Source organism: Vulpes vulpes, chromosome 16 (assembly GCF_048418805.1).
Source record: "Vulpes vulpes isolate BD-2025 chromosome 16, VulVul3, whole genome shotgun sequence".
NCBI classification, from domain to species: Eukaryota; Metazoa; Chordata; class Mammalia; order Carnivora; family Canidae; genus Vulpes; species Vulpes vulpes.
The window spans coordinates 5,472,837-5,499,191 of record NC_132795.1 but is presented as its reverse complement, the minus strand read 5'-3'; the positions used below and the strand labels follow the sequence as shown (position 1 = coordinate 5,499,191).

Below are 26,355 nucleotides of genomic sequence, written 5' to 3'. Positions count from 1 at the left end.
CTCGGAAGCGCAAGCTCGCGGCGCTGCTCTGGGGGGCTCCCTGGCACCCCAGCCTCTCGTCCCCAGCCCGCAGCACCTCCGGGCCCCCCCCTACCCTCGAGAGGCACCGGGAGTTGTCGCAGGGGGGCCTCGGGAAATTCCCTGGACCCCTGTGCCAGGAGGTGCCCGGTGCGCCCGCCCGCCCCCCCACCCCGAGGGCGGTGCCCGGGGGCGCTGCCCCATGGAGCGGGGAGGCGGGCGCCGTCTGCTCCCGGAGCCGTGACCCGAGTCGGAGCTGTGTGTCGCAGCCGCCCCGACCCCCGCGGAACATGCGCCGTCGCCCCTGGCTCACCGGTCCCGCCGGGCTGTGAGCCCCCCACTCCTGGCCCGTGACGGCCCGCGCGCCATGGGCAGCACCCACCCTTGCCCCCGGCTGCGGCTCCGACCTCGGCCCCAGCCGCGGCCCGCGCTCTGCGCGCTCCTGTTCTTCCTACTGCTGCTGGCTGCCGCCGTGCCCAGGTGAGCCCTCACCTCACGCCCCGCCCTCCTGGAGAGCTGGGACCCCCAGCCGCGGGGGGCCTCTGGCGCTCCTGCTGGGGCAGGGGACCCTGGAAGGAGGGAGGGACAGTGTCGCAGGAAAGTGCTGGACCCAATGAAAGACACTGCCCTCATAGGATGTGACAATCTGGGCAGTCCAGGGAGAGGAGGCAGTCAGTGCCCAGAAAAGTGAAGGCTACTAGAAGAGGAAGTGTGTGTGTGTGTGGGGGGGGGGGACAAGTGCCAGCCTGGAGGCCACACCAGCTGAGGGAATGCACCCGCACACCCAGGAGAAAGCTCCACTGCCTTGCTCCACCTTGGAGATCACTCCCAGGAGGGGCCATGGGTTGGAGACTGGAAGGGAGTAGTTCAGGTGGGGTCACTGAGACACTGCAGCTGGAAGGGTTCTCCGTGCGTGTGTGTGTGTGTGTGTGTGTGTATGTGAACCCTGCAAGTTATGTTGTAAACAGCAGTCTGTGTGTGCACATATGTGTGACTGAGAGCTTATGGGTTGATGTACATTAGGATGAGCACATGTGCATGCTCGCGAGCGTCTTTGTGTATGTGTGTATAACTATGTCTGAAGTGTGCATGTTGTGTAAGTGTTCCTGGGCCACCTCAATGTGTGCAGAAGTGTGTCTGTGTGAATGCGACTATCTGAAACAGGCTTTGGGAGTGGTCTCCTGGGGAACGTAGGTGAGCATCTATGCCTCAGGATGTACTTATGAAATACTATGTGTGCAGGCATTTCAGATGTGTGTGCATTTACACGTCAACCTGGGTGGGTGTGCAGCTGGGCCTGTGGTGTTCTAGGAAATGATGATGAGGGGAGCAAGGACAGGAGAATGCTTTAGGAATATACCTATAGGCCCAACCTTTAGAAGCAAAGATTGGAACAGATGGATTATGGCCTTTGGGACAGAGTGTAAATTGCTAAATGGGGGCCCTCCCCCACCCCTACTCCCCCACACCTACTCCCCCACTGCCTTCAGGTCTGCACCCAACGACATTCTGGGCCTCCGCCTCCCCCCGGAGCCTGTGCTCAATGCCAACACGGTGTGCCTAACGTTGCCGGGCCTGAGCAGGAGGCAGATGGAAGTGTGTGTGCGCCACCCAGACGTGGCTGCCTCAGCCATCCAGGGCATCCAGATCGCCATCCATGAGTGCCAGCACCAGTTCCGGGACCAGCGCTGGAACTGCTCCAGTCTGGAGACTCGCAACAAGATCCCCTACGAGAGTCCCATCTTCAGCAGAGGTAGCTGCCCCCTGCCTTACCCTTCTGCCCACCCCTCCAGCACACCTCCACCCCCAAAACCAGCCATTCCCAACCCACTCCCTCAAGCTGGCAACTTCCTCAGGTGCCCATCTACCAACCGCGCTACTCTTTTCTGGTCTTGGACAGTCCATGGGGCAAAATGGGGCAGATGTGTCTCCCACCTGGGCTGCATGGGCTGAGGGTAGTAGGTTCCACACCTGAGAGTCAATTCCTGGGTTACCCTGCCCTGTCATTGACACTGTATGTCTCAGGCCCAGGAAATAGCCACATCTGTCACCTTCTTCGATTTACACTCTACCTAGTACACAGCATTTAGGATGGAGAGCCTGTGATAAGGTGTCCAGAGTCAGCATGAAGGACTTTTGCCAAACTGTATAGGTGAGGGAAGCCTGGGCAGGTAAAATGTCTGTACTTCTGCAGAAGCTCTTCCGGGCAGGGTACACCACCAGCCTCTGTGTCATTCCCGCCGCCCCCGAAAACCTTCTCTGAATCAGAGGCACTGGGTGTGTGCATGCCTCCTGCCCAGCAGGCCTGACAGCTCTGCCAATCCCTCTTCCCCTCACAGCCCAGAGAAGCCGCAGCCCACTCCCTGTCCTCTCTCTGCGACTTCTGGGTGACCCAGGGCCCACCCTGACAACCCCCAGAGTAGCTTGGGCTGGAGATGGCAGGAGGTTTTGTCACCCGTTTCTGTTCACACCCACCTCCTGCCCTGGTATCTTAGGCCTTGACTCAGGTCTTTGGGGGAAGATGGGAGTTATTCATCTTTCGTCTTAGCTGCCTGAGTGGGACAGTGTGGGGACCTGGCTCCTTGGGACTTGTCCTGTTCTCGGTTGACAGTGGAGGAGGGGTACCCCTATACCCTGTGGCCTTGGGGCCCAGAGGCTTCTGGGAGAGTCACTCTAAGGGACCCTAATTTCAGAAAGAACTCGGCAAAATGAGAACTTTCCCTTTCCACCGGGACCCCTCCTCGCATCCCGGGGGGGCCCCCAAGTCAGGGGCCACGGCAGCCTCCCCCAGCCCAGCCCCAGGCCGCCCGCCCCGCCCCCGCGCACCCTCCCCCCTCGCTCCCCCGCGCGCCCGGGGCGCTGTTTCTACCCGGCCGGGCCCAGCCCGACGCGTGTGGCGGCATGCAGCCGCGAACTAATCCCCGCGGGCCGCGGCAGACAGCTCCCGGCCGAGCCGCGCGGCTCTCCAAGGGGTGCCCCCGCCCCCGCCTCCGCCCCTGCCCCCGCGCCCGCGCCCGCCCCGCGCGCGCCCGCCCCACCCGCCCCGCAGCACCGAGCCCCGCCGGCCCCGCAGACCCCAGCCCGGCGCCCCGCCCTGCCCCGCCCGGCCTCGCCCCCGCCCGGCCCGGCCCCGCCGCCCGCGCTCGCCCACGCCACGGGACCGGCCCGTGTCTCTCTCCTGCGCTGGCCCCGCCGTCCCGGAGCTCGCCCTCCGGGTCTCTAAGTGACCTGCGCGCTCCCCGACGCCCCGGGTGTTTCCTCCCACGCTCGCGCCCCCCGCGGGGAGGGTCCCCCAGAGCCCTTGCTTTGGGTTCTGCTCGCGGGGCTGGGGGGGGGGGTCGGACAGGTGCTGGGGTTCTCGCCCCCGCCGCTCAGGGTGAGGCAAGGCAAGGCAAGCTCTTGAGCCCTCTTCCCGGCCACGGTGTCCCCTCTTCCCCTCTGGGCCTCCTGTCCCCTCTAGATAGAGTGAACCCACGCGTCCCGATTTCTTTGCCCGCGTGAGGCCCGTGTGGCCCGGTGGAGAGCGTGGGGTCGTGGAAGCTCAGGGGTGAGTTCCGAGAGCGGTGGAAGCGCGCGGGGTTGGCCTGGCGCCAGGCGCTCCCGGGTTCACCTGCAGTTTAATAAGCGGGAGGTGAGCTGGGGGGACTGGTGGGGGGGAGGTTAGGGGTGGAGGGGGGAGACTTGCTGGGGCTAGCCGGGGCGGGGCGGTGCCCAGCGCGGGGCAGGGGCGGGGCAGCGGCTCCTGGGCTCTGGCAGCAGGGTGGGGGGTGTGGGGAGGGGGTGCTGGCTCCTTCCTTTGGCCTTGGAACACTGTCCTACCGATGTGGCTTCTGCTCCCGCATTGCGACAGCCCATTTTCCACCTCTCCGTCCTCGGACTGGACTCTGGGCTTCTGGAAGAAATTGCCGCTTTCTTCCTCCCCGGGACATCACGACAGCCCTTCCCTTACTCCATGTCTGGGTTTACCCTTCACCGTCGGGGGGAGGGGGGGTTATTTCCCAGCCCATCACCTCAAGGACTAGCTACATTTGAATTCTACGGGACCACTGGGACCACTCTTGGTTGCAGCCAGACCCTGGACTGGGTCCTTCCTTCAGTCTCCCCTCTTTTCAAGTTGTGATTTGTTTCATGTGGGGTCAGGTGGTTTCCCCCAAGTGGAATATAGGGCACTGACCCCTCTTCCAACACAGACTGTCACTGGGGTTCTCTTAAAGGTGCATTCTGACATGTTTAAAATTCAGAGATGGCTGGGAGGAGGTGGTCCCTGGGCCTTCCATTTTAATGCTGCTACTGCCATCCACTTGTCCTGGCATCCCCCCCTGAAATGGACTGGGTGAAGGGACGGGGTTCCAGTGTAGAAGGGAAGGGTGCATGAGCACCTGGAGTGGCAGGGCATATACTAGGGCTTTACCCAGCCCAGGAGAGGTCATGACAGGGTGCTGGAACCTCGGTGGGTAGGGCAATGATATCCCCAGGGTTTTGTTCTGAGGACACAGACAGTTGGTATCTGGTGTGGGTGAGGTGCTAGGCAGCAGATCAAGAGGGGAGTCCCTCATTGTGAGGACTAGAGCACCCATCCATCTCTCATTCCTGATACAGGGGCAATGGAGTAGAAGGGGATGGAGGAGCCAAGGAGAGGCTGGTGGAGGCAAGTGTAGTAGATTCAAGCAGCAGGTCCTAGGAGCGCCCACACGCGTTGGTAATGCCCTCTCCTAAGGCCCAGACCCATCTGGAATGGATGGAAAGAGGGGGCATGAGGCCCTGCAGCAGGCCAGGCTCTCAGCCCAATGGAAGCCCACAGTTTGAGAGTCCAGCCTCTGTTTTCCAAGGCCCTGGCTCTTTCTTCTCCCACCTCCCTTTTACATTCATTCTTGAGGAGTCTTGGTTTTAGGCCTTGGTCTCCAGGCTTGGGGTGAGTGGTGGCACTCAGGGAGACAGAGGCTCAGGGAGTCATGTCCCAGGATCACCTAAAGTTCCATTATTCTAGTAGCCCTCAATAAATTAGCTAATACGTATTAAGTACTTGCTGTTTGTCTGACACTGTTCTAAAGCACTTTATCTATACTTTAAGATTCTCAAACAACCCCTATGCAATGGGCCCTATTAATATCCTCATTTTACAGATGAAGCTGAGAGAGGTTGGGTAACTTGCCATTAATCACACAGGGACTTAAAAGGGAGCTGTAGAGACAGGACTCAAATGTAGGCCTGCTGACTTGCACTCAACCCCTGCCCTGCTGCCTCCTAGGCTCCCAGGCCACCATGAGCTCCCACGTATGTCCAGAGTGAGTGTACAACGGAGGAGTGGCCCAAGAAATGAAACTGACATGTATACACAAAAGCGCACACACACACACACACACACACACACACACCTACTTTTGTTTGTGCAAACGTGTAGCCACTTCCAGTGTCACCCCTAAGCGTTCCCACATGCACACAACTCTCTCTCTCTCTCAGCCCAGGCACATAAGCATGCACAGATTATTTGCATGGAGGGGATGGAGAACAGATCTCTCCCCTTCCCTCCCTCTTTGATTCAAATAGGCGGGGCTCAAGCTTCCCTGACCCCTCCTTGTTCCCCTCTGGCTCCTGAATCCTCTCTCCTCCAAGCTCCCCTGCCCTCCAAACCTCCTCCCCCAGCCCCATCCTGGCCGTTGGCTGCGGCCTGGAGCAGCAGCTGACTCCACTTAGATGCTGGCAGTCCCTGTCCCAGATCAAAGGCAGGACGGCTAATTGTGCGTCTTAACAAGCCCCCCCCTCCCTCCATGCTCCAGGCAGCCCAGCTGGCCATGGCCCCACCCCTCTCCCCCTCCAGCTGGCCAGATGGCACAGTGCCTGCGTCTGCCCCAGACAGTCGGGGCCAGGACCGAAACTGGGGCCCTGAGTGGGAGCTGGGGGCAGACCCAGTAGGCTGGACTTCTCTGAATCCTGGATGCTTGGAGCAGAGGGTAGTCACACAAGCCCTGGCCAGTCGCCCCTACACGTGGCTGTGACAACTGCCAGAGGCCATGGCATGGTGTCTTTAGCTGCCTAGGACAGGTAGTCTCTGTAGACTGTGAACTACATTTTTCCAGATTCCTCTGGGCCTGCCTCTGAATATAACAGAATCTGGAAGATGGTGGTTGGCCTAGCACATCCCCCTGGACCAGCCTCTTGCTCTTTCTGGATGCCATGTGTAGATAGGGTCATAGGAACTGGGAGCTGGGCTACCTGGGGTTCTTACTCAGGAGCATATCTTCCCTAGAGCTGAATGTCTTTTAACAGGAAGTTGCCAGGCCTGGGAGCTGAGAGAACTGGGGTTGGGTTTGCTACATAACCCCTGTGACCTCGGGCATCTCCCTTTTGTACTGTGTGTAGGTATATGGGGTGGGGGGGAGATGATTTCTGAGGCCTGGGATGCTTCTGGAAGTCTGAGTATTGCTATTTGTCCTAGCAGTGGGCTGGTGACCCCCCCCCCCCAGCAATAGGGGGAGTGCTCAGAGTTCCAGAGCTAAAAGGCAGGGGATGAACACAGGGTGCACTCCCCAGGGACTTGGGTCTGCCCTCCTTTCCCCTGGGCCCCACCTCCCATGTCAGTGTCTACTCCTCTGCAGCTCCCACCAATTCCCGACATGCCCTTAAAAGGCTCCAGCCCAATCCTCATCCCTTTTTGTCTGCTCTTAGCTGGGCTCCTTACAGAAAAGGTCCTGAGATGCCACAAGCTGGAGAGAGAAGATAGACAAGGACGGCCTGCTTCGTGGGTTTCTGTGGCTTGTGTGATATATTCTAAAGTGGGTCATGAGCTGCTGGGCTCTGTCCCTGATTGGGGGAGAGAATAACCCATGGCCTGACACTACAGCTGTAGTGAGTGGAGTGAGACAGAGGAAGAACTTATCAAAATAGCTAATGTATGTGCAGTACTTTCTGTGAGTAAGGTACTCTTCTGAGTACTTTAAATTTACTAATTTAATTCTTGGGACAATAATGCAGCAGATAATAGCAATCTCATAAAGGAGAAGACAGAGGCACAGAGGTCAAGTCACTTGGTCAAGGTCATGTAGCTATTAAGAGTCAGTAAGTGGAAGAGCTAAGATTTGAACACAGACAGTTTGGCTTCAGAGTTCATATTTTTAACTACTACATGTCTTGTCTTTGGGCGGGGGTGGGGTTAGGCAAGGACAGGAAGACAGGACCCTGTGATAGGGTAAGCACGGGGGTGGGGAGAGGCAGGATTGGGCTAGGGTCTCTGTCCAGTCCTGGTTGGCTCTCTGAGGTCTGTGGGAACTCCCAGAACATGTCCTTCCAGTCTTTGATGCTAGGGTGGAAGGAGCCAGGGGTTTTTCCTTTGAATCTCTGGCCTCCTACAAGCCATTAAGTCTCCAGCCGGGGTCTGGACTTCCCCAACAGGTACCTACCACACAGGTGAGTTCTCCTCTTCATGTAGAGGCTATGATTGTTCCTGGCTGCTTCTCCTACTGGCCACACTCTTCCGGTTTCAGAGGCCAGTCAGAGACTTATACCAGAAAATGCTACTAGCTGGTCCCTTCTCAGAGGAAGAAGCCACTTGTGGGTCCAGGAGGCAGACCCTCCTCTGCAAGCAGGCCTCCCCCTCTGCCAGGGAGGCCCAGACCTATCAGGACCTTCCCAGAGGATGGCTCAGGCTGGGAACACCAAGGAGAAAAGTAGTGTAGACCAGTCCTGGGCCCCTGCGAACAGCTCACCGGGGTCTTTATGCCCTGTAGCATCCCAAGGAAGGTGTCTGCCTTAGCTCACCCTTCCCTCTCAACTTTCAACACTACTGCAGGGCACTGGGCTGACTTCCAGCATTCCTCAAACAACCTCTTCAGATGACCTAGACCCACTGCAGGCGGGGTGGCTGGGCGGTACCCTTTTCTGAGCAGTTTCTGGGATGCCTGTGGACAGGAAAAGGGAAACCTCTGCTGGCTCTTTTCTCTGCCTCTTGAACTTGGCCATCAGAGAGGGTTCTGTAGTGGGCCGAAGGGGATGGCTGGGAGGGGGCTGGGAGCTATAGGAGGACACCAACTCCTCTGACTTAGTCTTCTGCCCATGAACATCCTCTGGGCCTGGAAGTCCATTGCCAGTGATTTTTTTTTGTTAGGTTAAATTTTGCCTTTTTTCTGCAGGCTTATTTTTAAACGGCAGATATCACTTGAGGGCCATGGGGGAGGCCTCCCCCAACCCACTGTGCAGGCAGGACATCTGGTGTGATTTCTGTGTCCCTGTACCAGACCTTCCCCCCAAAACTGGGCCTCGGTTTCCCCTTGGTATGGGAAGAAGGTTGGGCAGGAAGGGCCGAGGGTTGAGATATCGAGGTCCCCCAGAGCCTGTTTCCTGGATCTGCACCCTCAGGTTTTCGCGAGAGCGCCTTCGCCTATGCCATCGCGGCAGCTGGGGTCGTGCATGCCGTGTCCAATGCCTGTGCCCTGGGCAAACTGAAGGCCTGCGGCTGCGATGCCTCCCGGCGCGGGGACGAGGAGGCCTTCCGCCGGAAGCTGCACCGCCTGCAGCTGGACGCGCTGCAGCGTGGTAAGGGCTTGAGCCACGGGGTCCCAGAACACCCGGCCCTGCCCCCTGCCAGCCCCGGCCTGCAGGACTCCTGGGAGTGGGGCGGCTGTAGCCCCGACGTGGGCTTCGGGGAGCGCTTCTCTAAGGACTTTCTGGACTCCCGAGAGCCTCACAGAGACATCCACGCACGCATGAGACTCCACAACAACCGAGTTGGGAGACAGGTGAGAGCCCCACCCGCCTGGGCCTGCTCCAGATCCCTCTGCCTAGGGCCCCCCCACACCCCAGGCCTACCTCTCTTCTGGGGACCACACCACTCTCCCTAGCTCAGCAACTATCTCATTGCCCCCACCTAATCCAGTCGCCAAACACGCATTGGATACCTACTGTGTGCCAGGCACTGGACTAGGCCTGGGACACAGTAATGAAACCAGCCTTGTCCTGGGTCAGCTTCCCCTCCACTGAGTGGCCTGCTCCTCCCATTATTTTGCAGTGAGCAATGGAGGGGGCCACCGGGCTGTGGTCTGGGCCTCAGGGGCCTTGGCCCTGTTCTGTCACTGTCACCTCCCCTACAAAACAAGAAGGTTGAACTGGATCACCCAATATGCCCAGCAAACCTCTCCCCCCCGTGCCCCGCCCAGCTCTATGTTCCGTGATTCTGTGTTATCCTGCGCTATCCTGTGCTGTGACCCTCTACCTCCTCTCCCAGCCCTTTTTTTGCAGAATGAGGGATTCCTGGCCCGTGTTATAGTTTGCATCGTTGCCTTTGTCTCCCTACCCTTGAATGTTTATACTACATCAAAGGTCATTCATTAAAGAAGGAAGGAAGGAAGGAAGGAAGGAAGGAAGGAAGGAAGGAAGGAAGGAAGGAAGGAAAAGAGAGAAGGGAAGAAATAATTGCTTGCATTTATTGAGTGCTTCCTATGTGTTAGGCACTGTCTGGAGGATGTCAGTACATAGTAGCCTCTAATTTAATCCTCACAACTAGCTATGAGGGTACTAGTATTAGCCTTGTGTTCAGATATGGAAACCGAGGTACAGGGAGATAGAGAAGCTTGCCCATGGCGGTGCAACTGGTCTGGAAGTGGTAGAGGCAGGATTCATCACCAGGTGGCTGAGTGTTGTCTGCACTATGCGCACACCTCCGCTAAGATGCCCCCCTATCCCTCATCGTGGGAGCTCGGCACCCTCCTTCCCTGACTGTTCAGCCCCCCCAACATCCCTTCTCTCAGACCTGCTTGGCCTGCCTTCAGGCCTGCCTCGCTCAGGCTGACACCTGCTCCTCCTCACTCCCCTTTCTCCTGGCCTGTCAGCCTAGGCAGTTTGTCTTCTCCTTCTACAAAGACTTGGAGCTATTCAGCTCTTCCCCTCTTGACTTAGGGATGAAGTAAACTGAGGCATTTCCACCGTCAGGTCACATCCAGCTTCCACCCAGCCCTGCCCCGTTCACGCAGCTCTTTTCCCAAGCTTCCATACTATCCCAGCCCATACCAACCCTGCCGCCTCCTCCTTGTTAAACTGGCTAATTAATGGCTGCTGCCTGTGGGAAGCAAATGTTCTGGAGTTGTTACCAGGGGAGGCCTTGGGCTGGTTCCTCTGTGGTGCTGACACCATGGGCTGCACCCACAAGCCAAGGAGCCCTTTAAGACTCAGGGGACAGAGTCCCTCTCTTGTGGCCCTAACTGCCCAGGTGAGAGGGCTGGGGCCAGTGATCATTGCTCTCCTGGTCTGAGGGTGTGTTTTGGAGTGGAGTTGGGGAAAGGAAGATGTGGCCAACTGCTTCTGGTGTCTCTAGTGAGGGTAATGTCAAAGTGTGCTTTGGGAGGAGATTCTAGAGCTGGTTGAGGGCTGTGCAGGGGGTTGGTAGGTTGTGTTCCTGTAACTACCTCCCTTGGAGGCTTGGGGCCTTCTCACTTCCCCTGGGCTGGGGATCTGGCCCTCTGGGGCTGGTCCCATTCCCTATTCAGGTAGCGAGCCTTAGGGCTCCCCTAGGTGCTCAGTACCCCCTAGGAGGAACCGTGGCATTCAGCATGGGGCAGAATAAGCCCCAGCCAGTATAATGGGGGAAGGAGGAGGCTCCCCAGCTCTGTTCCCTCCTTGGGCTCCCTGCAAGGGGCTGCAGGGCCCAGAGGAGAGGAGGAAAGGGGTTTTCTCAGACTCCCCGCAGCCCCCACTCCTGTCTGGATCAAGGCCAGAGGCTTTGGGGATGGGATATAGTGGGGCCAGCACCCCCCTGCTCCTGGCCCCCACCTGAAGGATGGAAGGAGAGGGAATTTCCCTGAGGATCTGGGATCCCCCCTCAGGAAGCAAGCGCCTCCAGCCCCAAGGGCCCCCTGCAGCTGCTGGGAAAGGAGAGGGGTGGGGGAGGAGGGAATTCCCCCGGGCCGGCCTGGCGGGGGGCGGATGGGAGAGCAGCAGGAGGGCAGGGGGGTCCTCTCCGGCCTGGGCGCCCGCACCCCTACCCCGCTCCGCCCCTCCCCGCCTGCTCGGGGGGCCTGGGTGGGAGTCGGGTTCTGAAGTCTCCGAGGAGAGATTCTCGAAGGCCGGTGTCCGCGCTGGGAGGAGGGCCGCGGGCTGGCCGCGGCGTCACCCCTCGCCGTGCCTCCCTCCGCAGGCGGTGATGGAGAACATGCGGCGGAAGTGCAAGTGCCACGGCACGTCGGGCAGCTGCCAGCTCAAGACGTGCTGGCAGGTGACGCCGGAGTTCCGCGCGGTGGGGGCGCTGCTGCGCAGCCGCTTCCACCGCGCCACGCTCATCCGGCCGCACAACCGCAACGGCGGCCAGCTGGAGCCCGGCCCCGCGGGGGCGCCCTCGCCGGCCCCCGGCGCCCCCGGCCCGCGGCGCCGCGCCAGCCCCGCCGACCTGGTCTACTTCGAGAAGTCGCCCGACTTCTGCGAGCGCGAGCCGCGCCTGGACTCGGCGGGCACCGTGGGCCGCCTGTGCAACAAGAGCAGCGCGGGCCCCGACGGCTGCGGCAGCATGTGCTGCGGCCGCGGCCACAACATCCTGCGCCAGACGCGCAGCGAGCGCTGCCACTGCCGCTTCCACTGGTGCTGCTTCGTGGTGTGCGAGGAGTGCCGCATCACCGAGTGGGTCAGCGTGTGCAAGTGAGCGGAGGGGCCTTGCCCTCTGGGCCCGGCAGCGTCGCCCAGGCTCCTGGGAGAGGAGTTTGGACTAGCTGATCGCACAGGAGCCTCCGGGCTCTGAGGGGCAGATCCGCAATCAGGGGACAGTCCAGTCGTGCCTGGACCCAGCCCCTCACTTCTGTGGGCTCCAGGACAGATTTGCCTCCCCGCTCCTTAGGCGCAGACAGCTCAGTTGGGCTGGGGATTGCCCCATACCGGAGGGCGGGTAAGGACACGAGTGTCAGCCAGGCAGCCTCTGGGCCTGTCTCCTTTCCTGCCTTCACCGCTTCCCGCGGAGAGAGAGAGTGCGTGGAAGCCTGGAAGCCGATGGGCAGGGGGAGGATGATTAGAAAAGAAGAAACGGACATAATTGAGCTGAAGTGGCTCTGTAGAGGCCTCAGTCGCGCGCCCCACCCAAGGGCCTGTGCCCCTCCTCATTCATTTAACAAATATTTATTTTGCACTCCTTCTGGCCTGGCACCCTGCCGGGGACGATGGGTGCTGGGGATTACAGATGTGAATAAGAGAGACACAGCACCTGCCCTCTTGGAGTTTACATTCTGCTTGGGGGAGATGGATAATAAACAAATAAATACACAAACAAGTTCTCAGACAATGCTCTGTGCCATGACGAAAATAAAGCGTGGTGCTGGATGTAGAGTGATTTGTGGGGAGTGGGGCCCCTTTATTTTTTTGTTTGCATTAAAAAGAACTTTTGAGTTGACGCACAATGTTACATTAGTTTCAGGTGTGTGACATGGTGATTCTACAAGTCTATGCATTATGCTGTGCTCACCACGAATAATAGCTGCCACCTGTCACCTCCGGATGCTGTTACAATACCATTGACTGCATTCCCGATGCTGTGCCTTGTATTCCTGTGACTAATTCGTTCCATAACTGGGAGCCTGGATCTCCCACTCCCCCTTCACCCAATATGTCCATCCTCATACCCCCTTCCCTCAGGCAACCGTCAGTTCTGAACTCTGTATTTATAGTTCCAATTCTGCTTTTTGTTTGTATATTCATTTGTCTTGTTTTTTAGGTTCCACCTATGAGTGGACTCCCATGGTGCTTGTCTTTCCCAGTCTTATTTCACTTAGCATAATACCCTCAAGGGTCATCGTGTAGTTGCAAATGGCAAGATCTCATCCTTTGTTGCAGCTGCATAATATTCCATTGCATGCATGTGTATATGTTTGTGTATATATACACACAGAGCCTACATCTTTTTTATCCATTCATTTATTCATAGACACATAGGTAGGAGTGTGGCCCTGTTAGATAAAGCCGTTGGTCTGGGAAGACCTCTCTGAGTTGTGTTACTCATGTTGAAACTGGGGCAATGGGGACTGCCATGCACAGACTGAGGGTAAGGACTTACCAGCAGAGACCGTGTGAATGCAAAAGCTCCGTGGTGAGAAAGATCTCCTCTGGAGGAACAGCAAAGAGGCCAGTGTGATTGGAGTGAAGGACTCAAAGGGCAGGTTCACAGAAGAGGCACTCAGAGGGCAGGCAAGAGTCACGTCACATGTCCCCCTGGGCCAGTGTAAGCGGTTATGGGCTTTAAGAGGAATGAGAAACCTCAGAGACTCTTAAGCAGATGAGTGTCATGGTCTGATTCCCACATGGATTGCTATACAGGGAACTGAATGAAGAGGGGACAAACTGACAGTAGGGGGCCAGTCCATCTTCCAATCCAGAGAAGGTGCTTTCTGGATAGAAGCCATGAGATGTTGACAAGAAGCTGGCTCAGGAGCTCTTGATGCCAGAGCTCTAGCTGTCCACCTTGTACCTAAGCCCTCTGCCACAAGCCAGGGCGAGTGGCGGTGCCCAGCAGCACCCTTCAGCAGAGACAGGCACTCTGAGAGGAGTAATCCTGGGCAAGACCCAGCTCAACCCAGCCAGCCCAGCGCCCCGGGGAGCAGGTGGGGCTAGGAGGTGCGGCCAGGAGGAGGGTGGCGGGGGAGGGCCAGGAGACTCACTGTCTGGATTTTGGTCTCTCTGAGTCCATGCAGGGGAGGTGGGGTATGTAGGTAAGGCCAGAGGTGGAGACACAGCCTTCTTAGGCCTCTTGTGCCCCCAGATTCCCAGCTCAGGTGCCCTTTGGCAAGTCAGCAAGCCTCCTTCTCCATACCCCCAAAACACTGCTGAGCTGGCAGTCTGGGTCCAGGGTTGCATTCTCCTTGGCTCTCAGATCTGATGTTTTTCTGGAGTAGACCCTCAGGAGGGTGGTACAGACGGAGGTAGGGTCAGGATCTCAGAGAAAGAACACTTCACCTTCTTCATCCAGACCTCCTGCTGCTCACAGGATCCTGCTGCCTACCTCAGTTTACCCAGAATGGCAACCTTCTTGATGGATGAAGTCTTATTCCTTTTCCCAATTGTCAGCCTACACAAATCCCCGTATTTCCCTAGCCCTCTGGGTAGGGGCAAGAAGGAAAGGAGGCTCTCATGATGATATACCCCTGCAGGCTCAACAGTTGGGAGCTTTGCCCCCGCTGGGCTTGCTTTCAGCCTCCCTCTCTCCACTGCCTGCAACCCAGCAGCTCCTGGACATGCCTAGGACAGCAGGGCCTTCCACGTGCTCAGCTCTGCTGCTTCTGTGGAGGACAGGGTTTCTCTCCCCAACCCCCAAAAGACAGGCCCACAGGCAGGCGGGTAAGAGTCCCCCAGGGAGGAGGGGTAAGCAGGAGCAGCCAGACACACCTGCCTCATTCCTTTCCTCTTGTTCACCCAGGAGAGAGCTGTGGGGGCTGGGTTCCCTGCCCCCTTGCTCCCTCCCATCCCAGGGAGGAGGAGAGAAGAGGTGTGTGTATGGGGGAGGGAGTGAAGGCCTGGGGGGTCACTCCCACTCCAGCAGGGTCCACCACAGCATTAGCTTTGGTGTCATCCTCTTGTGCCTTCCAGGCTTAAGGAGGACAGAGCTGGGGGAGGAGAGACTGAAGAGGAGAGATACAGGATCAGGGTTGGGATAATGAGGTAGGAGCAGGAATATTGCAGAGCATGCTGCCTCCAGAGGGAGGGGTGGGTGGTAGGGTGGGGCAGGGGCTGGACACTGCATGGAGGGGGAGGGCCATGTTCCACTCTAGAGCAGGCGAACTAATCTATGCTGGCCTGACCTATAAAGGAAGAGAGGGAAAGTTGGGAAAGGGACAAACCAGGTGTTGCCCGCTCCACATCCTCTCTCTGGGCCAGAGGCTGACTGGAGTCTGAAGTCAGTTGAAAAGAGGAATGTGGGATTTGGCAAGGGCCCTAAAGGGACATGTGGAAGTGATGAAGGTCAGGAAGATAGGGCCTGAGGGGCATCAGGCTTAGGCATACTGGCTGAAGGGTGAGGTGGGAATCAATGCACCGATTGGAAATAGGGGGTGGTGGAGGTAGATGGGAGGAAGAACTTGTCAAAGTGCTTGGGGAGGACCACGGTTGCAATTTGGGAATAAAAACATGGTGAGCCATAGATCAGAGGGGCAAGGAACAGTCCTGGTTCTCAACACCTTTGGCCTTGATGGCCCCTGGAGGTGTCCTTGCAGGAGGAAACAATAGTATGGTCTACTGGAGCCTGGATGGCCTCAACGGGAGGGAGGGAGAGCACTAACAGAGAATGAGGACAGATCTGCAGGCAGGCTTAGGACTAAGGGTCAGGGAGAGGCAGCCAGACCCGGGTGGGGATCAGAACCCAGACATCCTGCTTACCAGTCACCCAAGGTCCCAGGGCTGAGAAAAGGACAGAGGCAAAGGTAGGGGCCCTGGCAGCTGGAGGAGGACCCTGCCGAGCGAGAGGCAAGGTCAGCGGCATCCAGGCCCTGCTCCTCCCAAATTAGTGCGTCCCCAGCTAGCCCCCGGCAGGGGGCCTTCCACGTTGGAGTTTGTCCAGGCCGGAGTCGGGGCCCCCTCCTCCCCTCTGAGCCCCCCCTTCTCATGTGGTTGCCGGCAGCTGCCTGCGGTCGCCCCAACCCCTGTGCTCAAGGCACGGGGACTTTCCAACAGGGGAAAAAATGACTTAATGAGAGTGGGAGCCGGGGGCGGGAGGGACAGGTCCCTGTAATCACCGCTCCACTGTGGGGCCTGCGCGCCTCCGGGGCCCTTCCCGGCTTCCTGCTGCCAGCGCCCCCCCTCAGGCTCCGCTGGGGGAGGGGGACGGACGGGGACAGGGGATCCCTCTTCAGGTTTCAGGCTCTCTGGGTCCTCCGGCCGCCTGTGCTCCCTCGGCTCGCGGTGCGTGGAAGCTGGAACGCCCCGCGATCCCTCTCTGGACTTTGTCCTTGAAGTCGCGCGGGGTGGAGGAGGGTGGGCGGCGGCCTCTGCCAGGAGCCGGGGTCCTCGGCGGGCGGCTCGGAGGGGTAAAGGATCGAGAGGAGAGCCCTGTGCCACTTTGCGGCTGCGCACTTCGAAACGCCCCCGGTTACTGTGGCAACCAGGGCAGTCGAGGTGTGTCCGCGGGGCTGGGAGGCGCCCACTCCCCCTTTTCTCGCCGCCCTCCGGGCCAGGCCCGGCCGCTGCGGTGCGCGGGGGTGGGGGTGTGCCGTTACCATGGCAAGGGTGCGCTAGGAGGGCACATTCTTCCCCAGGGTGGGAGCGCCCTGGGGATACGAGAGGGGGGGTGACGGGGGCGGCAGAAAGGGGAGCGGGGGGTGGTGGTGGAGGGAGGGTCAGAACGAGGGAGGAGTCTCGGACGACATGAACCAGGGCTCCTTGGGGTTGGGGTGGGGAGCTTGGAATCTGGCCCCCTCCGCCTGGCTCCCCGGAGACGTCCCACTCCCCCCCCCCCGCACCCTCCCTGGGGTTCAAGCCCCTCAAATCCCCGGTTTCCGGGGTAGGGATCCCCAACTACCGACTCGGAGGTCTTTTAGCCTCCTCTGAGGCCAGGCTCTAGCGTAGTGTCTGTCCCTTTCCCCGCGAGCGGAGCTGCAGCCCAGACTGCGACCTGAAGGCCTGCAATTAAGCCCCCCGCCCGCCCCTGCGCCGGCCGCCGGCTCTCTGCCAGACGGGCCTGCACCGTCAATTACAGCCGCGCGCAGCAGCTGATTACTCCGGAGTCAGGGAAGCGGCCGGGTGGGGACCGCAGGCTGGCCCGGGGGGCGGGGTCCTCGGGGTCGTCCCCAGCCTGGGATCCTTAACTGGAACTTGGGACTGCGGCCCTCCAGCCCGACTCTCCGCGCCGGACAGTACGGGGAGGAGGGGTCTACTCAGTGCTCCGTCCTGCTGTGCCTCAGTTGCTCTCTCTCTCTCTTTTTAAAAGATTTTTTATTTATTAGAGAGAGAAAGAGAGAGAGAGAGATACAGGCAGAGGGAGAAGCAGGCTCCATGCGGGGAGCCCAACATGGGACTCGATCCCGGGACTCCAGGATCGCGCCCCGGGCCAAAGGCAGGCGCTAAACCGCCGAGCCACCCAGGGATCCCCCAGGTGCTCTCTTCTTGAACGCACACTGCACTCAGGGCAGAAAGAGCGCAGGGAGGGTGTGTGTGTGTGTGTGTGTGTGTGTGCGCGCGCGTTGGGGCGTCTGGACTCGAGGGCTGCGTCCTCAAGAAGCTCAAGCCCTCAAGGCCGGCTCTCCTTCCCGCCGCAGACAGTCGCGTGGGTCTCCCCTGGCCTGGAGCCCCACCCAGTGGACCTGGCTCTGTCTTGCTGAGCCAGCCCCAGGGTGGCTGCCAGCCCGTACCGCACGTCGGTGGGAATCAGAGAACGGCGCCCCTTCTGGGCGGGAGGCTCCCCCCAACACTTCTGCCCCACAGGGGAGGGCAATCTGGGGCCCCCCTGCGACAGTGGGGTGTCTGCCACCACCCGCCCCTGCATCCCATCTTCGCTTTCCCCCCTGCCTGCGGGCCTGCAGGGGCCGGGGTGTAGCTCGCGTCTCCCGCGGTCCAGCTGCCCACATCTGGCCGGCAGCTGGGCCCCGCCCACTGCGCACTGCTGTGGCCCCGGCGCCCTCTGTTGGCGACGAGCGGCGATGCACAGTTTTCGGGCCCGCACCGGCCTCAGCCGCCGCCGCTGCCGCCGCCGCCGCCGGGGGTGGGGGACCGGGGGTCCGGGGTCTCGCTTCATCTCCGTGGGTTTCGGAGTCGGCCTATTCCACGCCCCTTGTCCTGGGGCACAACCTGACTCCTTTGGCTTTTGCTTCCTGCCGGCCGCAGCCTCGATGACCTTTCCTCGGTCCCTGTGTACTTCAAACCTTGTTCGGTGACCCGGGTGTCCCCCAACCTTCCCATCTTGTCCAGTTGTCCTTGCTTCGTGGGCAAGTTCTGCGGCGCGCTCTCTCTGCGCCCAATGTAAAGTCCGCAAATAGGGACATGATTACATAAATCATCGTCCATCTGCTCAGGGGAATTCTTCGCAGTCCTTAAAACTGAGGTGGTTGAAGCATATTTAGTGACTGAGACAATGTTTGCTCTATATGGGTGTGCGTGTGTGTGTGTGTGTGTGTGTGTGTGCAAGATACAAAATAGCCTAGGGCAGGATCCCTCCTTTAGTGCAACAAAGATTTATAGATGTGATTTGCATTTTAAAAGTCTAAAATAGGGCAGCCCCGGTGGCCCAGCGGTTTAGCGCCGCCTTCGGCCTAGGCGGAGACCTAGGATTGAGTCCCCCAGCGGGCTCCCTACATGGAGCCTGCTTCTCCCTCTCTCCTTCTCTGTCATGAATAAATAAAATCTTTTTTTTTTTTTTAAACCTCTAAAACAAGCAGCAAATTGCTAGCGGAAACTATTTTGGGATGATGGGATTATAGGTGGTTTAAAACTTGTTCTTTTTCATCTACATTTTTCATTTGTTTATAATGAACACGTATTACTTGGACACAATAATAGTTCCATATACAGAATATTTTTGAGGATCCAATTATATCATTGAAATGATAAACTAAAGAAAGAATGTTTCTAAAACTAGGAATTATGGAGACCTGGCCTCCTGACCAGAGCTAATATGATTATGTCATTAGGATTTTCTTCTTAAAGTTGTGACAGTTTGTAGTGAAAGCAGGTTTCCAACCTCTGAATCCCAAGGCCCAGGGAAGCCAAGAAGTTGTTAAAAATCCATATGCACATCCAGTAATCTCACGATAAATAACGGATTTATATTCCATTGTACTGCATACGTAGACAGACTTTGCCATGATTGACAACACAGAACAAATTTCGTAACTTTAATACCTTTATCTCAGTCTTGATCTTCTCTCATCTCTTTGCAACACTGCACATCAATTGTCCTCTCCTTAGAAATATTTTACCATTTGGTGCACTGGCTGGTCCTCCTGTCCCTCTCCACTGTCTCAAGGACTTCCTCCATTCTTTCCTTGTCTTTTTTCTTCTTATTTGATATAACAGAAAAATTACAACATACAAGGAACTTTCCCCTTCCTTGAGCCACTTGAGAGTAAGTTGCCTACATGATGCCCAATCACAAATTTCTTACAAAAAAGGGACATTATCCTAAATAACAGTACAATGCTTGTGATCAGGAAATTAACATCGATACATTCATATCATCTAACCCCCAGACCTTATTGGACTTTCATTACTTGGCCTAAAGATGAAAGGATACAGTCCAGAATTATTCATTACATTTGGTTATCACGTCTTTCCAGTGTCCTTCAGTCTGACACAGTGCAAAGATTTCCTTTACTTTAATGACCGGGACAACTGAAAAGACTGCAGACCGATTATACTGCAGAATGTCCCTCAGTTTGGGTTTATCTGTTGTTTCCTCATCATTAGATTTGGGCTATGCATCTTTGGCAACATTATTATAGATATGAGTGTTTTACTTGTTGCATCATTATTTATTTTGGTGCTGAAAAAATTTCCCAGATTGGGCCAGCTGCCAAGCTGGCTTCTACCACCATGGTTCTTTGATCACTTCCTTATTTTCTGGCACAAGATGTTCCAAGCTCCAATCTTGTATTTTCTCTGCTCCAGCCCTGCAACCAGTCATTTCTCTGAGGCACTTTTGTTCTTTTTAATGGGGAGGGATATTCAGAAATTAAGATCTAGGTGCTAGGTATGCTCATTTTTCTTGGGGTATCACTGCTTTCGGGCTGCTCAACGGACAGTGCTAGGAAATATATATATAATTTTACACATACATTTCTATCTGTCTATTGATCGATCAATCTCTCAATCTCTCTATGTAGAAAACTATGAGCGCACACCATACCTTCAATTCCAATGCAACATCACAAGATTTATTCTAATTTACCCCCTTTCTATTTCTGTGACTTCCTTCTCTCTTCTTGTTGGAAGGGTTGTTTAATCCCTCTGTAGATAATTTATTCCTTGCCGTTGCTGCTGCCCCCTTGTAGACTTCCACCTTCTCTCATCTTGGCCTCGAAAACCTATGCTAGCTGAATGTCCTCCCCCAGCTCCCTGCACATGGGTGATTTACTTTGGCTCCCCATCATGGCTTTGGAGCAAATTATTCAGGCAGGCAGGCAGGCAGGCAGGCTGGCTGGAGGCAATCTTGAAGCTCTAGATATAATTCTCAATCCTCTCTGTTCAGTAAATGGCAACTGCTCTTCTACCGATTCCTATTAAAAGCGCTGGAGTCACTGGAGTCCTTTAGTTCTCTGACATCTCACATCCAATCTATCAGCAGATCCTGTCCCCTCCTCCATCATTACCATCCTGCTCCATGCCACCATGGTCTCTTGCCTTGAATGACTGCAGTTGTCTCCTAGTTGGTCTTCCTGCTTCTGCCCTCACACACCCCCAGTCTATTCTATACACAGCCACCAGAATAATCCTTTTAAAGTGTTAGTCATGTAGTGTGCTTCCTCTGCTCAAAATTCTCCAAAGTCTTCCTATCTCATTCAGAACAAGAGCCAAAGTATTTGCAATGACTGGCAAGGCCCTACAAGATCTGGCTCCCACTCCCACTCCCACGTTCACCTGTTCTCCTCCTACTTCTGCCCTCATCTATTTAGTTTAGCCACACTGGTCTCCTGGCAATTCTTTGAAGAAACCAAATTGTCCTGCCTCAGGGCCTTTGCACTTATTATTCCCTATGCCTGAAATAGATTTCCCATGGTAACCACGTGGATGTTGCCTCTCTTCATTCAAGACTTCACTCTAATATCTCCTTACAAGAGGGGCCTTTGCTTAGAACAAACTATCTAAATTAGCAAACTTCCTCTTACTTTTCCCTTCCCTTCATAGTACACATCACATATTTGACGTATTTGTGTACTTGTCTACCATCTGCCTTGTACTCTATAATGGAAACTCCACGAGAGCTGAGATCCTCTTTTATTTTTATTTTTGTTTTTCCTATGGCAAGAATGGTACCGAGTACATAGGAGGTACTCAATAAATAAAAGTAAGTAAATGAATGAATGAATGAATGTCTATGGGAATGATGACCAATTTGTCTTTAGGCCCAGCCTTGCTTCCTAGGATTTTTCTTAAAGTCCTGCTACCAGTTAGACATGTTTTGCTGTGTGTCCATGGCACTGCAAACTAAAGCTTTATTAAAGCAGTTTCATTATCTCATGTACTTATTTGTTAATTTAGGACTGAAGCTTTGTTTTGCTCCCTACTGTCTTCTCACTGCCTAGAACAGTGCCTGGCATGGAGCAGGCAATTAATATTTACTGAATAAATGAGTGAAATATTTCCCCCTCCAAATTAGTTCTCCCTGACTTGCTTGTTTCTCTTTATGACATTATTATTTTCCTTGTTGCTAAGACTCAAAACTCTGTCAGCGTGGATTTTCCCCTCTCTCCTTTTTTCCATATTCAGTCAGTGGCCAAAAGCTGCATTTCTCCCACTTCCTTGGCACTGGCAATATTGTAATCCACCATACACCCCCAAACATCACAACGGTCTCCCAACTGGCCTCTCTCATCCCTGTTTCTCTCTCTTCAATCCATCCTTATCAGATTTTTCTGTTTTTCTCTTCCATAAAGTGCTCTGATCATGTCATTTCCTCTGGCTAAAGATTTCAATGGGTCTTTGTGCCGATTAGGGTTCTTAATTGCAAACAACAGAAATGGACTCTGGTTTACTTAAGTAGAAGAGGAATTTACTGGAATGATATCAGAAAACTCACAAAATTGACAGGAAGCCTCCAGAATCCGTGTCAGGAAGTAGGCAGGAATCAAGAGGAACTAAGCAGCCAGAACCTCTGTCAGGTCTTGCCTTAAGGGCAGTCTGATTAGGGGACTCCCGCCCCTGGGCTCTGGAGGTCCTCTCTTGCACAGCCACTACCCTGAGAACTGGCTGTTGCTGCCACTAGAATGAATTATAAACAGTCCTCTGCTTCCTTGGGTCACTTACTGATCAGAGTCGCAAGTGGGATCATTGATTTGGCATACTTCTGACTTCACAGTTCTGTGACTTTCCTATCAGGGGTCAAGGGTGGGGATCCTGACCTCCCACTAACACCTTCACTAAGGAGGATCCTCCAAAAAAGGAAGGAGGCTTAGGTGCTAGGCAGCTAAAGACCCCAGAAGGTACCCATTTAGAGGTTCTGGAGCATGTCATTGAACTCCTCCATGGTATGTCACAAACCATCACTTCCAGTTTTGCTCCTTTGCACCCCGGTTTCTGCTGAGACAGGAATACATGCAGTTCCTGAGTTGATCATTCCCGCCTTGGCCCTCTGTACTAGCTGATCTCCAAAGATGGTCCCCATTGAACCAGGCATGCTTCCTGTACTCTCACCTATGAATTGTCCCCTCCCCTTGAATCTGGGCCATCCCTGTGATCCATTTTCACTCATAGCATGCTGTGGAAGTGATGCTGCATGAATTCCAAAGGAAGGTCGCCTGTCGGAATGTTCATGGTGGGGAAAGTCAGCCACCACTCATGTATGAGGTTTGAATACCTGAGATCACCATCTACAAGGAAAATTTCAGCAAGCCAGATGGAAAGACTATCTAGAGAGAGAGGAATGTCTGGCCAGTCCCCATCTGGTCCAACCAGTTCAGATGAGGTGTCAGATTTCTGTTTTTAAAAAGCCACCTTGGACATCCAGCCCAGATGAGCCTTCAGATGACTGCTGCTTCCATCTGACTGCAACTGCATGGCAGGCTCCCAGTGAGAGCCGCCCAGCTGAGTGGAGTCAACCACAGGACTGTGAAAGATAAAAATAAATTGTGATTTTAAGCCACTAAGTTGTGGGGGGTTACACATTAATAGAGAAGCAAAACTGTCCCTTTGTGGTATGTGTTTTGTTCTCTCTGGAATGTTTTCCCACTGTCTTATTTTTTTTAGACTTTTATTTAAATTCCAGCTAGTTAACATACAGTGTAATATTAGTTCCAGGTGTACAATACAGTGATTCAACACTTCCATACAACACCTGGTGCTCATCATGACAAGCGTGCCCCTTAATCCCCAACACTTACTTCCTCTATTCCCCCACCCACCTCCTCTCTGATAACCAGCAGTTTGTTCTCTATAGTTAAGAGTCTGTTTCTTGGTTTGCCTCTCTCTCCTTTTTTTTCCCTTTGCTCATTTGTTTTGTTTCTTAAATTCCACATATAAGTGAAATCATATGGTATATGTCCTTCTCTGACTTATTTCACTTAGCATTATACTTTTCAGCTCCATCTATGTTGTTACATATGGCAAGATTTCATTATTTTTTTTGATTGAATAATATTCTGCGCACGACATCTTCTTTATCTATTTTTCAGTTGATGGACACTTGGGCTGTTTCCATAATTGGCTGTTGTAAATAATGCTGCTGTAAACATCAGGGTGCATGTATCCCTTTGAATTAATATTTTTTGTATTCTTTGGGTAAATACCTAGTCCCCACTGTTCTATATTATCCATGTATCCATTCATATCTGCATTTGCCAGAATCCCTTTGATGAGTGTGGTGGAGCACAGAGGAAAGAGCCGGGCTTTGAGGTCAGTCTGTGGGATGGGATGGGCTGAATCCTAGCTTAGTCTGTCTCTATCCCTGTGACCTTGGGCAGAATAATTAATTTCTCTGGACCTCAGCTTCTATATCTGGCGTATGGAAATTAAAAAAAACCTTTCTCCTGGAGTTTTTTAAGGACTAGATATGAATTATGTAAAATATCCACATGTCTCATTTTAGTTTCATTGAGTGGTAGCAGATACCAAGCCTCTAGACCTACATCAAATGGCACTCCTGAGGTCTACTTGTCATCAGTTATGAACTATATGGTTTTGGACAAATCCCTTAAACTTCTCTGAGCCTTACCCTCCTCATATGTAACATGGGTTTGATAATAATATCTGTGTAATGGGGCTTCTTGACTGGACTAAGGACTGGGCTGTCTTGTGGTGTTAGGAGACACTGCCCCCTCGAGGCAGAACGCCCAGAACCCATAAACCACCTTCCTCAATCTGAATGGCATCAGGAATCCTTTGTAAGAGGACAAACACTATGCCCTCAGTTGGGATTAGGGAAGGAACAAACATGTCTAGTGGGCTGAGGGAATGTGACAGATGCTAGACTGCAGGGAGGAACAGCAAAGACCTCGAGAGCTTATCACCCTGAATGAGAAATGGAGGGGGAAGGGGCACACTGAACAAAGCAGAGGAAGGAGTGTTACTCGGAGTGGTGTGAAGCTGGGCATGACCATATTGTGGCTCCATATTGTATGGAGCCACATCCTCCACTCCCATCCTCCACTTTCCCAGGGCCTTCCTGATGGAGTAGGAAAGATCTGGGGTATAATGGCAAAGATGGGGGCACTAGGGACACACACATTTCTACCATGGGAACCCTTATGAAAGAGCTGAGAGGAAGCAGAAGATGCTTTCTTACCTCAGAAAGGGAGAGGTATGCCAGGAGTCCATGGGCACAGGGATCCTGGGCCAGTGAACAGGTAGAGAGGCTAGCCATGATGTCGAGATGGGTGACAGCAGGCAGGAGCCCTGATCACACGGGACTCAACCCCATCCGGCTTCTTCCTGGACTCCCACTGGAAGTGAGGAGACATGGAAATCTGAGAGGTGCAGATTAACACATGCTATCTGATTCCAGGTGCATCCCATGCAAAAACAAGCAAAACTAATGTCTGCTAGTAGAAGGCAAGATAACTGTTACTCTAGGGCGGATATATGCTTAGAAGGAAACATGGGGCGGCTCAGCGGTTGGGTGTCTGCCTTTGGCTCAGGAGGTCCTGATCCCAGGGTCCTGGGATCGAGTCCCGCATCGGGCTCCCCGCAGGGAGCCTGCTTCTCCCTCTGCCTTTGTCTCTGCCTCTCTCTGTGTGTCTCTCAGGAATAAATAAATAAAATCTTAACAAAATTAAAAAAGAAAACAAGAAGGAAACATGAAGGGCATTCTGGGGGCTGGTAATGTTTTGCTTCTTCATCAGGGAGCTGGCTATACCATAAGAACCTAAGCGCACTTAAGATCTGTGCACTTTTCTGTATGCTACTTTAATAACAAGTGAACATACACACAACGGTTTGGGAAAAGGAGGATGAACAGTTATTTCCCACTTCAAGCCCTTTGAGGTGTAGCCACAAGGGGGGGAGGGGGTAGGAGATTAGTGGGCTGGAGGCCGGGACCACCTGGTGTCTGGCCTGGCTTACTCCTTTCTCCCTCCATTCATTCACTCGTTCACTCATTCACTAATGGTTTATTAAGCATCTCCTACACGTTGAGCACTGCAGGACGCGTAAGGGGATAAAAAGATTATCAAGGACAATAGTTTCCATTTATTGAGTGCTTATTTGGGAGTAGGCACCGAATATACCTCCGATCCTCATGATCCCATGAGGTATTATTATCCCCATCTATCACCTGAGTGTCAGAAAGGTTAAGCCAGTTGCTCCAGGTCCCACAGCACGGAAGGGGTGTCGATTTTCATGCAAACACGAAGTCGGTGTGACCCCAAAGGTGGAATCCTTCTCACTGAGCTGCACTGTCCTCTGGGGGTCGCAGGAACCTGTTGCCAAACTGCTTCCCCAAGGACTGAAGCCTTACGGTCAGACTGGTCACATCCTTGCAGGTTCCCCATCGCTACAACGAGGGTGGAGAGCACGCCTTCCTCCCGGGGTTGGGGTGGGGGCTAAACCAGACCTCGTGCGCAGTGCAGCCCAGGGGCCCGCAGTCGCTCACATTTTAGAGTCCTCGTCCCGCGCATGCGCGGACCCAGAGCAGGGTCAGGTGGAGGGCGGATCCCCCCTCGGCTCCTGATCCCAGCGGGGGGAAGGCGGACCCCCCTCCCCCCTCCGCTCCTGATCTCCGCTGGGGGCCTGATGGACCTAAGTGCGCCTTAACTGCCGGGTCCGTGCTGCTGGGAAACGTGCCGGGCGAAGAGCCCTGGTCCCAGACACCAGCCAGGGAAAGTCACCTGCGGGGCACGGGCGGGCGCCGCTCTCCGGGGCTGTGGGGGGCGGGGATGAGGAGTCGCGATATCGCGAGACCCGGTGGGACCAAAGGGCTTCCCGGCCGGAAGTGAGGGGCGGGCCCGAGGGAGCGCGCTCCTTTTGAAACCGGCGGCGGGCGCGCGGCGGAGCGGGATGCTGGGCTGGAGGTCCCGGCCGTTCTGGGCCTCGAGTGGGGGCCGCAGAGCGGGCGCGGAGGGCGGGTGGGTCCGCAGGGACCTCCGCGTGGGGTTTGGCTGGCAGTGGCCGCAGCCTGGGCCGGCCACGAGCTGCGAGCCACGCGGGCCTGGCCGCTGAGCTTCCCTGCAAACGTGAGTAACGTTCCCTGCCTCTGGCTCCGCGTTTTGGAGAGAGACTGTGACCCCGGAGCTCGTTTGTCCCCGACGC

General features: G+C 55.3%; 1 protein-coding gene and 1 long non-coding RNA gene across 3 annotated transcripts; one reads left to right on the top strand and one right to left on the bottom strand.

Annotated features, from left to right (window-relative positions):
• WNT10A (Wnt family member 10A) lies at window positions 1–12,237 on the top strand. Its single transcript, XM_026002047.2, has 4 exons — window positions 1–498; window positions 1,509–1,771; window positions 8,371–8,750; window positions 11,141–12,237. The coding sequence occupies exons 1-4, from the start codon at window positions 386–388 to the stop codon at window positions 11,636–11,638; spliced, it is 1,254 nt and encodes a 417-aa protein (XP_025857832.1). The 5' UTR covers window positions 1–385; the 3' UTR covers window positions 11,639–12,237.
• A 6,468-nt stretch (window positions 12,238–18,705) lies between these two features.
• LOC112922541 (uncharacterized) lies at window positions 18,706–25,995 on the bottom strand. 2 transcript variants are annotated; one of them, XR_003235456.2, is made up of 3 exons: window positions 25,700–25,995; window positions 24,395–24,551; window positions 18,706–22,720 (listed from the first exon to the last, which is right to left on the bottom strand). It is a non-coding gene; the product is annotated as an uncharacterized lncRNA (long non-coding RNA). The 2 variants fall into 2 exon arrangements; XR_003235455.2 differs by having other exon boundaries at window positions 25,382–25,992.
• Between the last annotated feature and the right edge of the window lie 360 nt (window positions 25,996–26,355).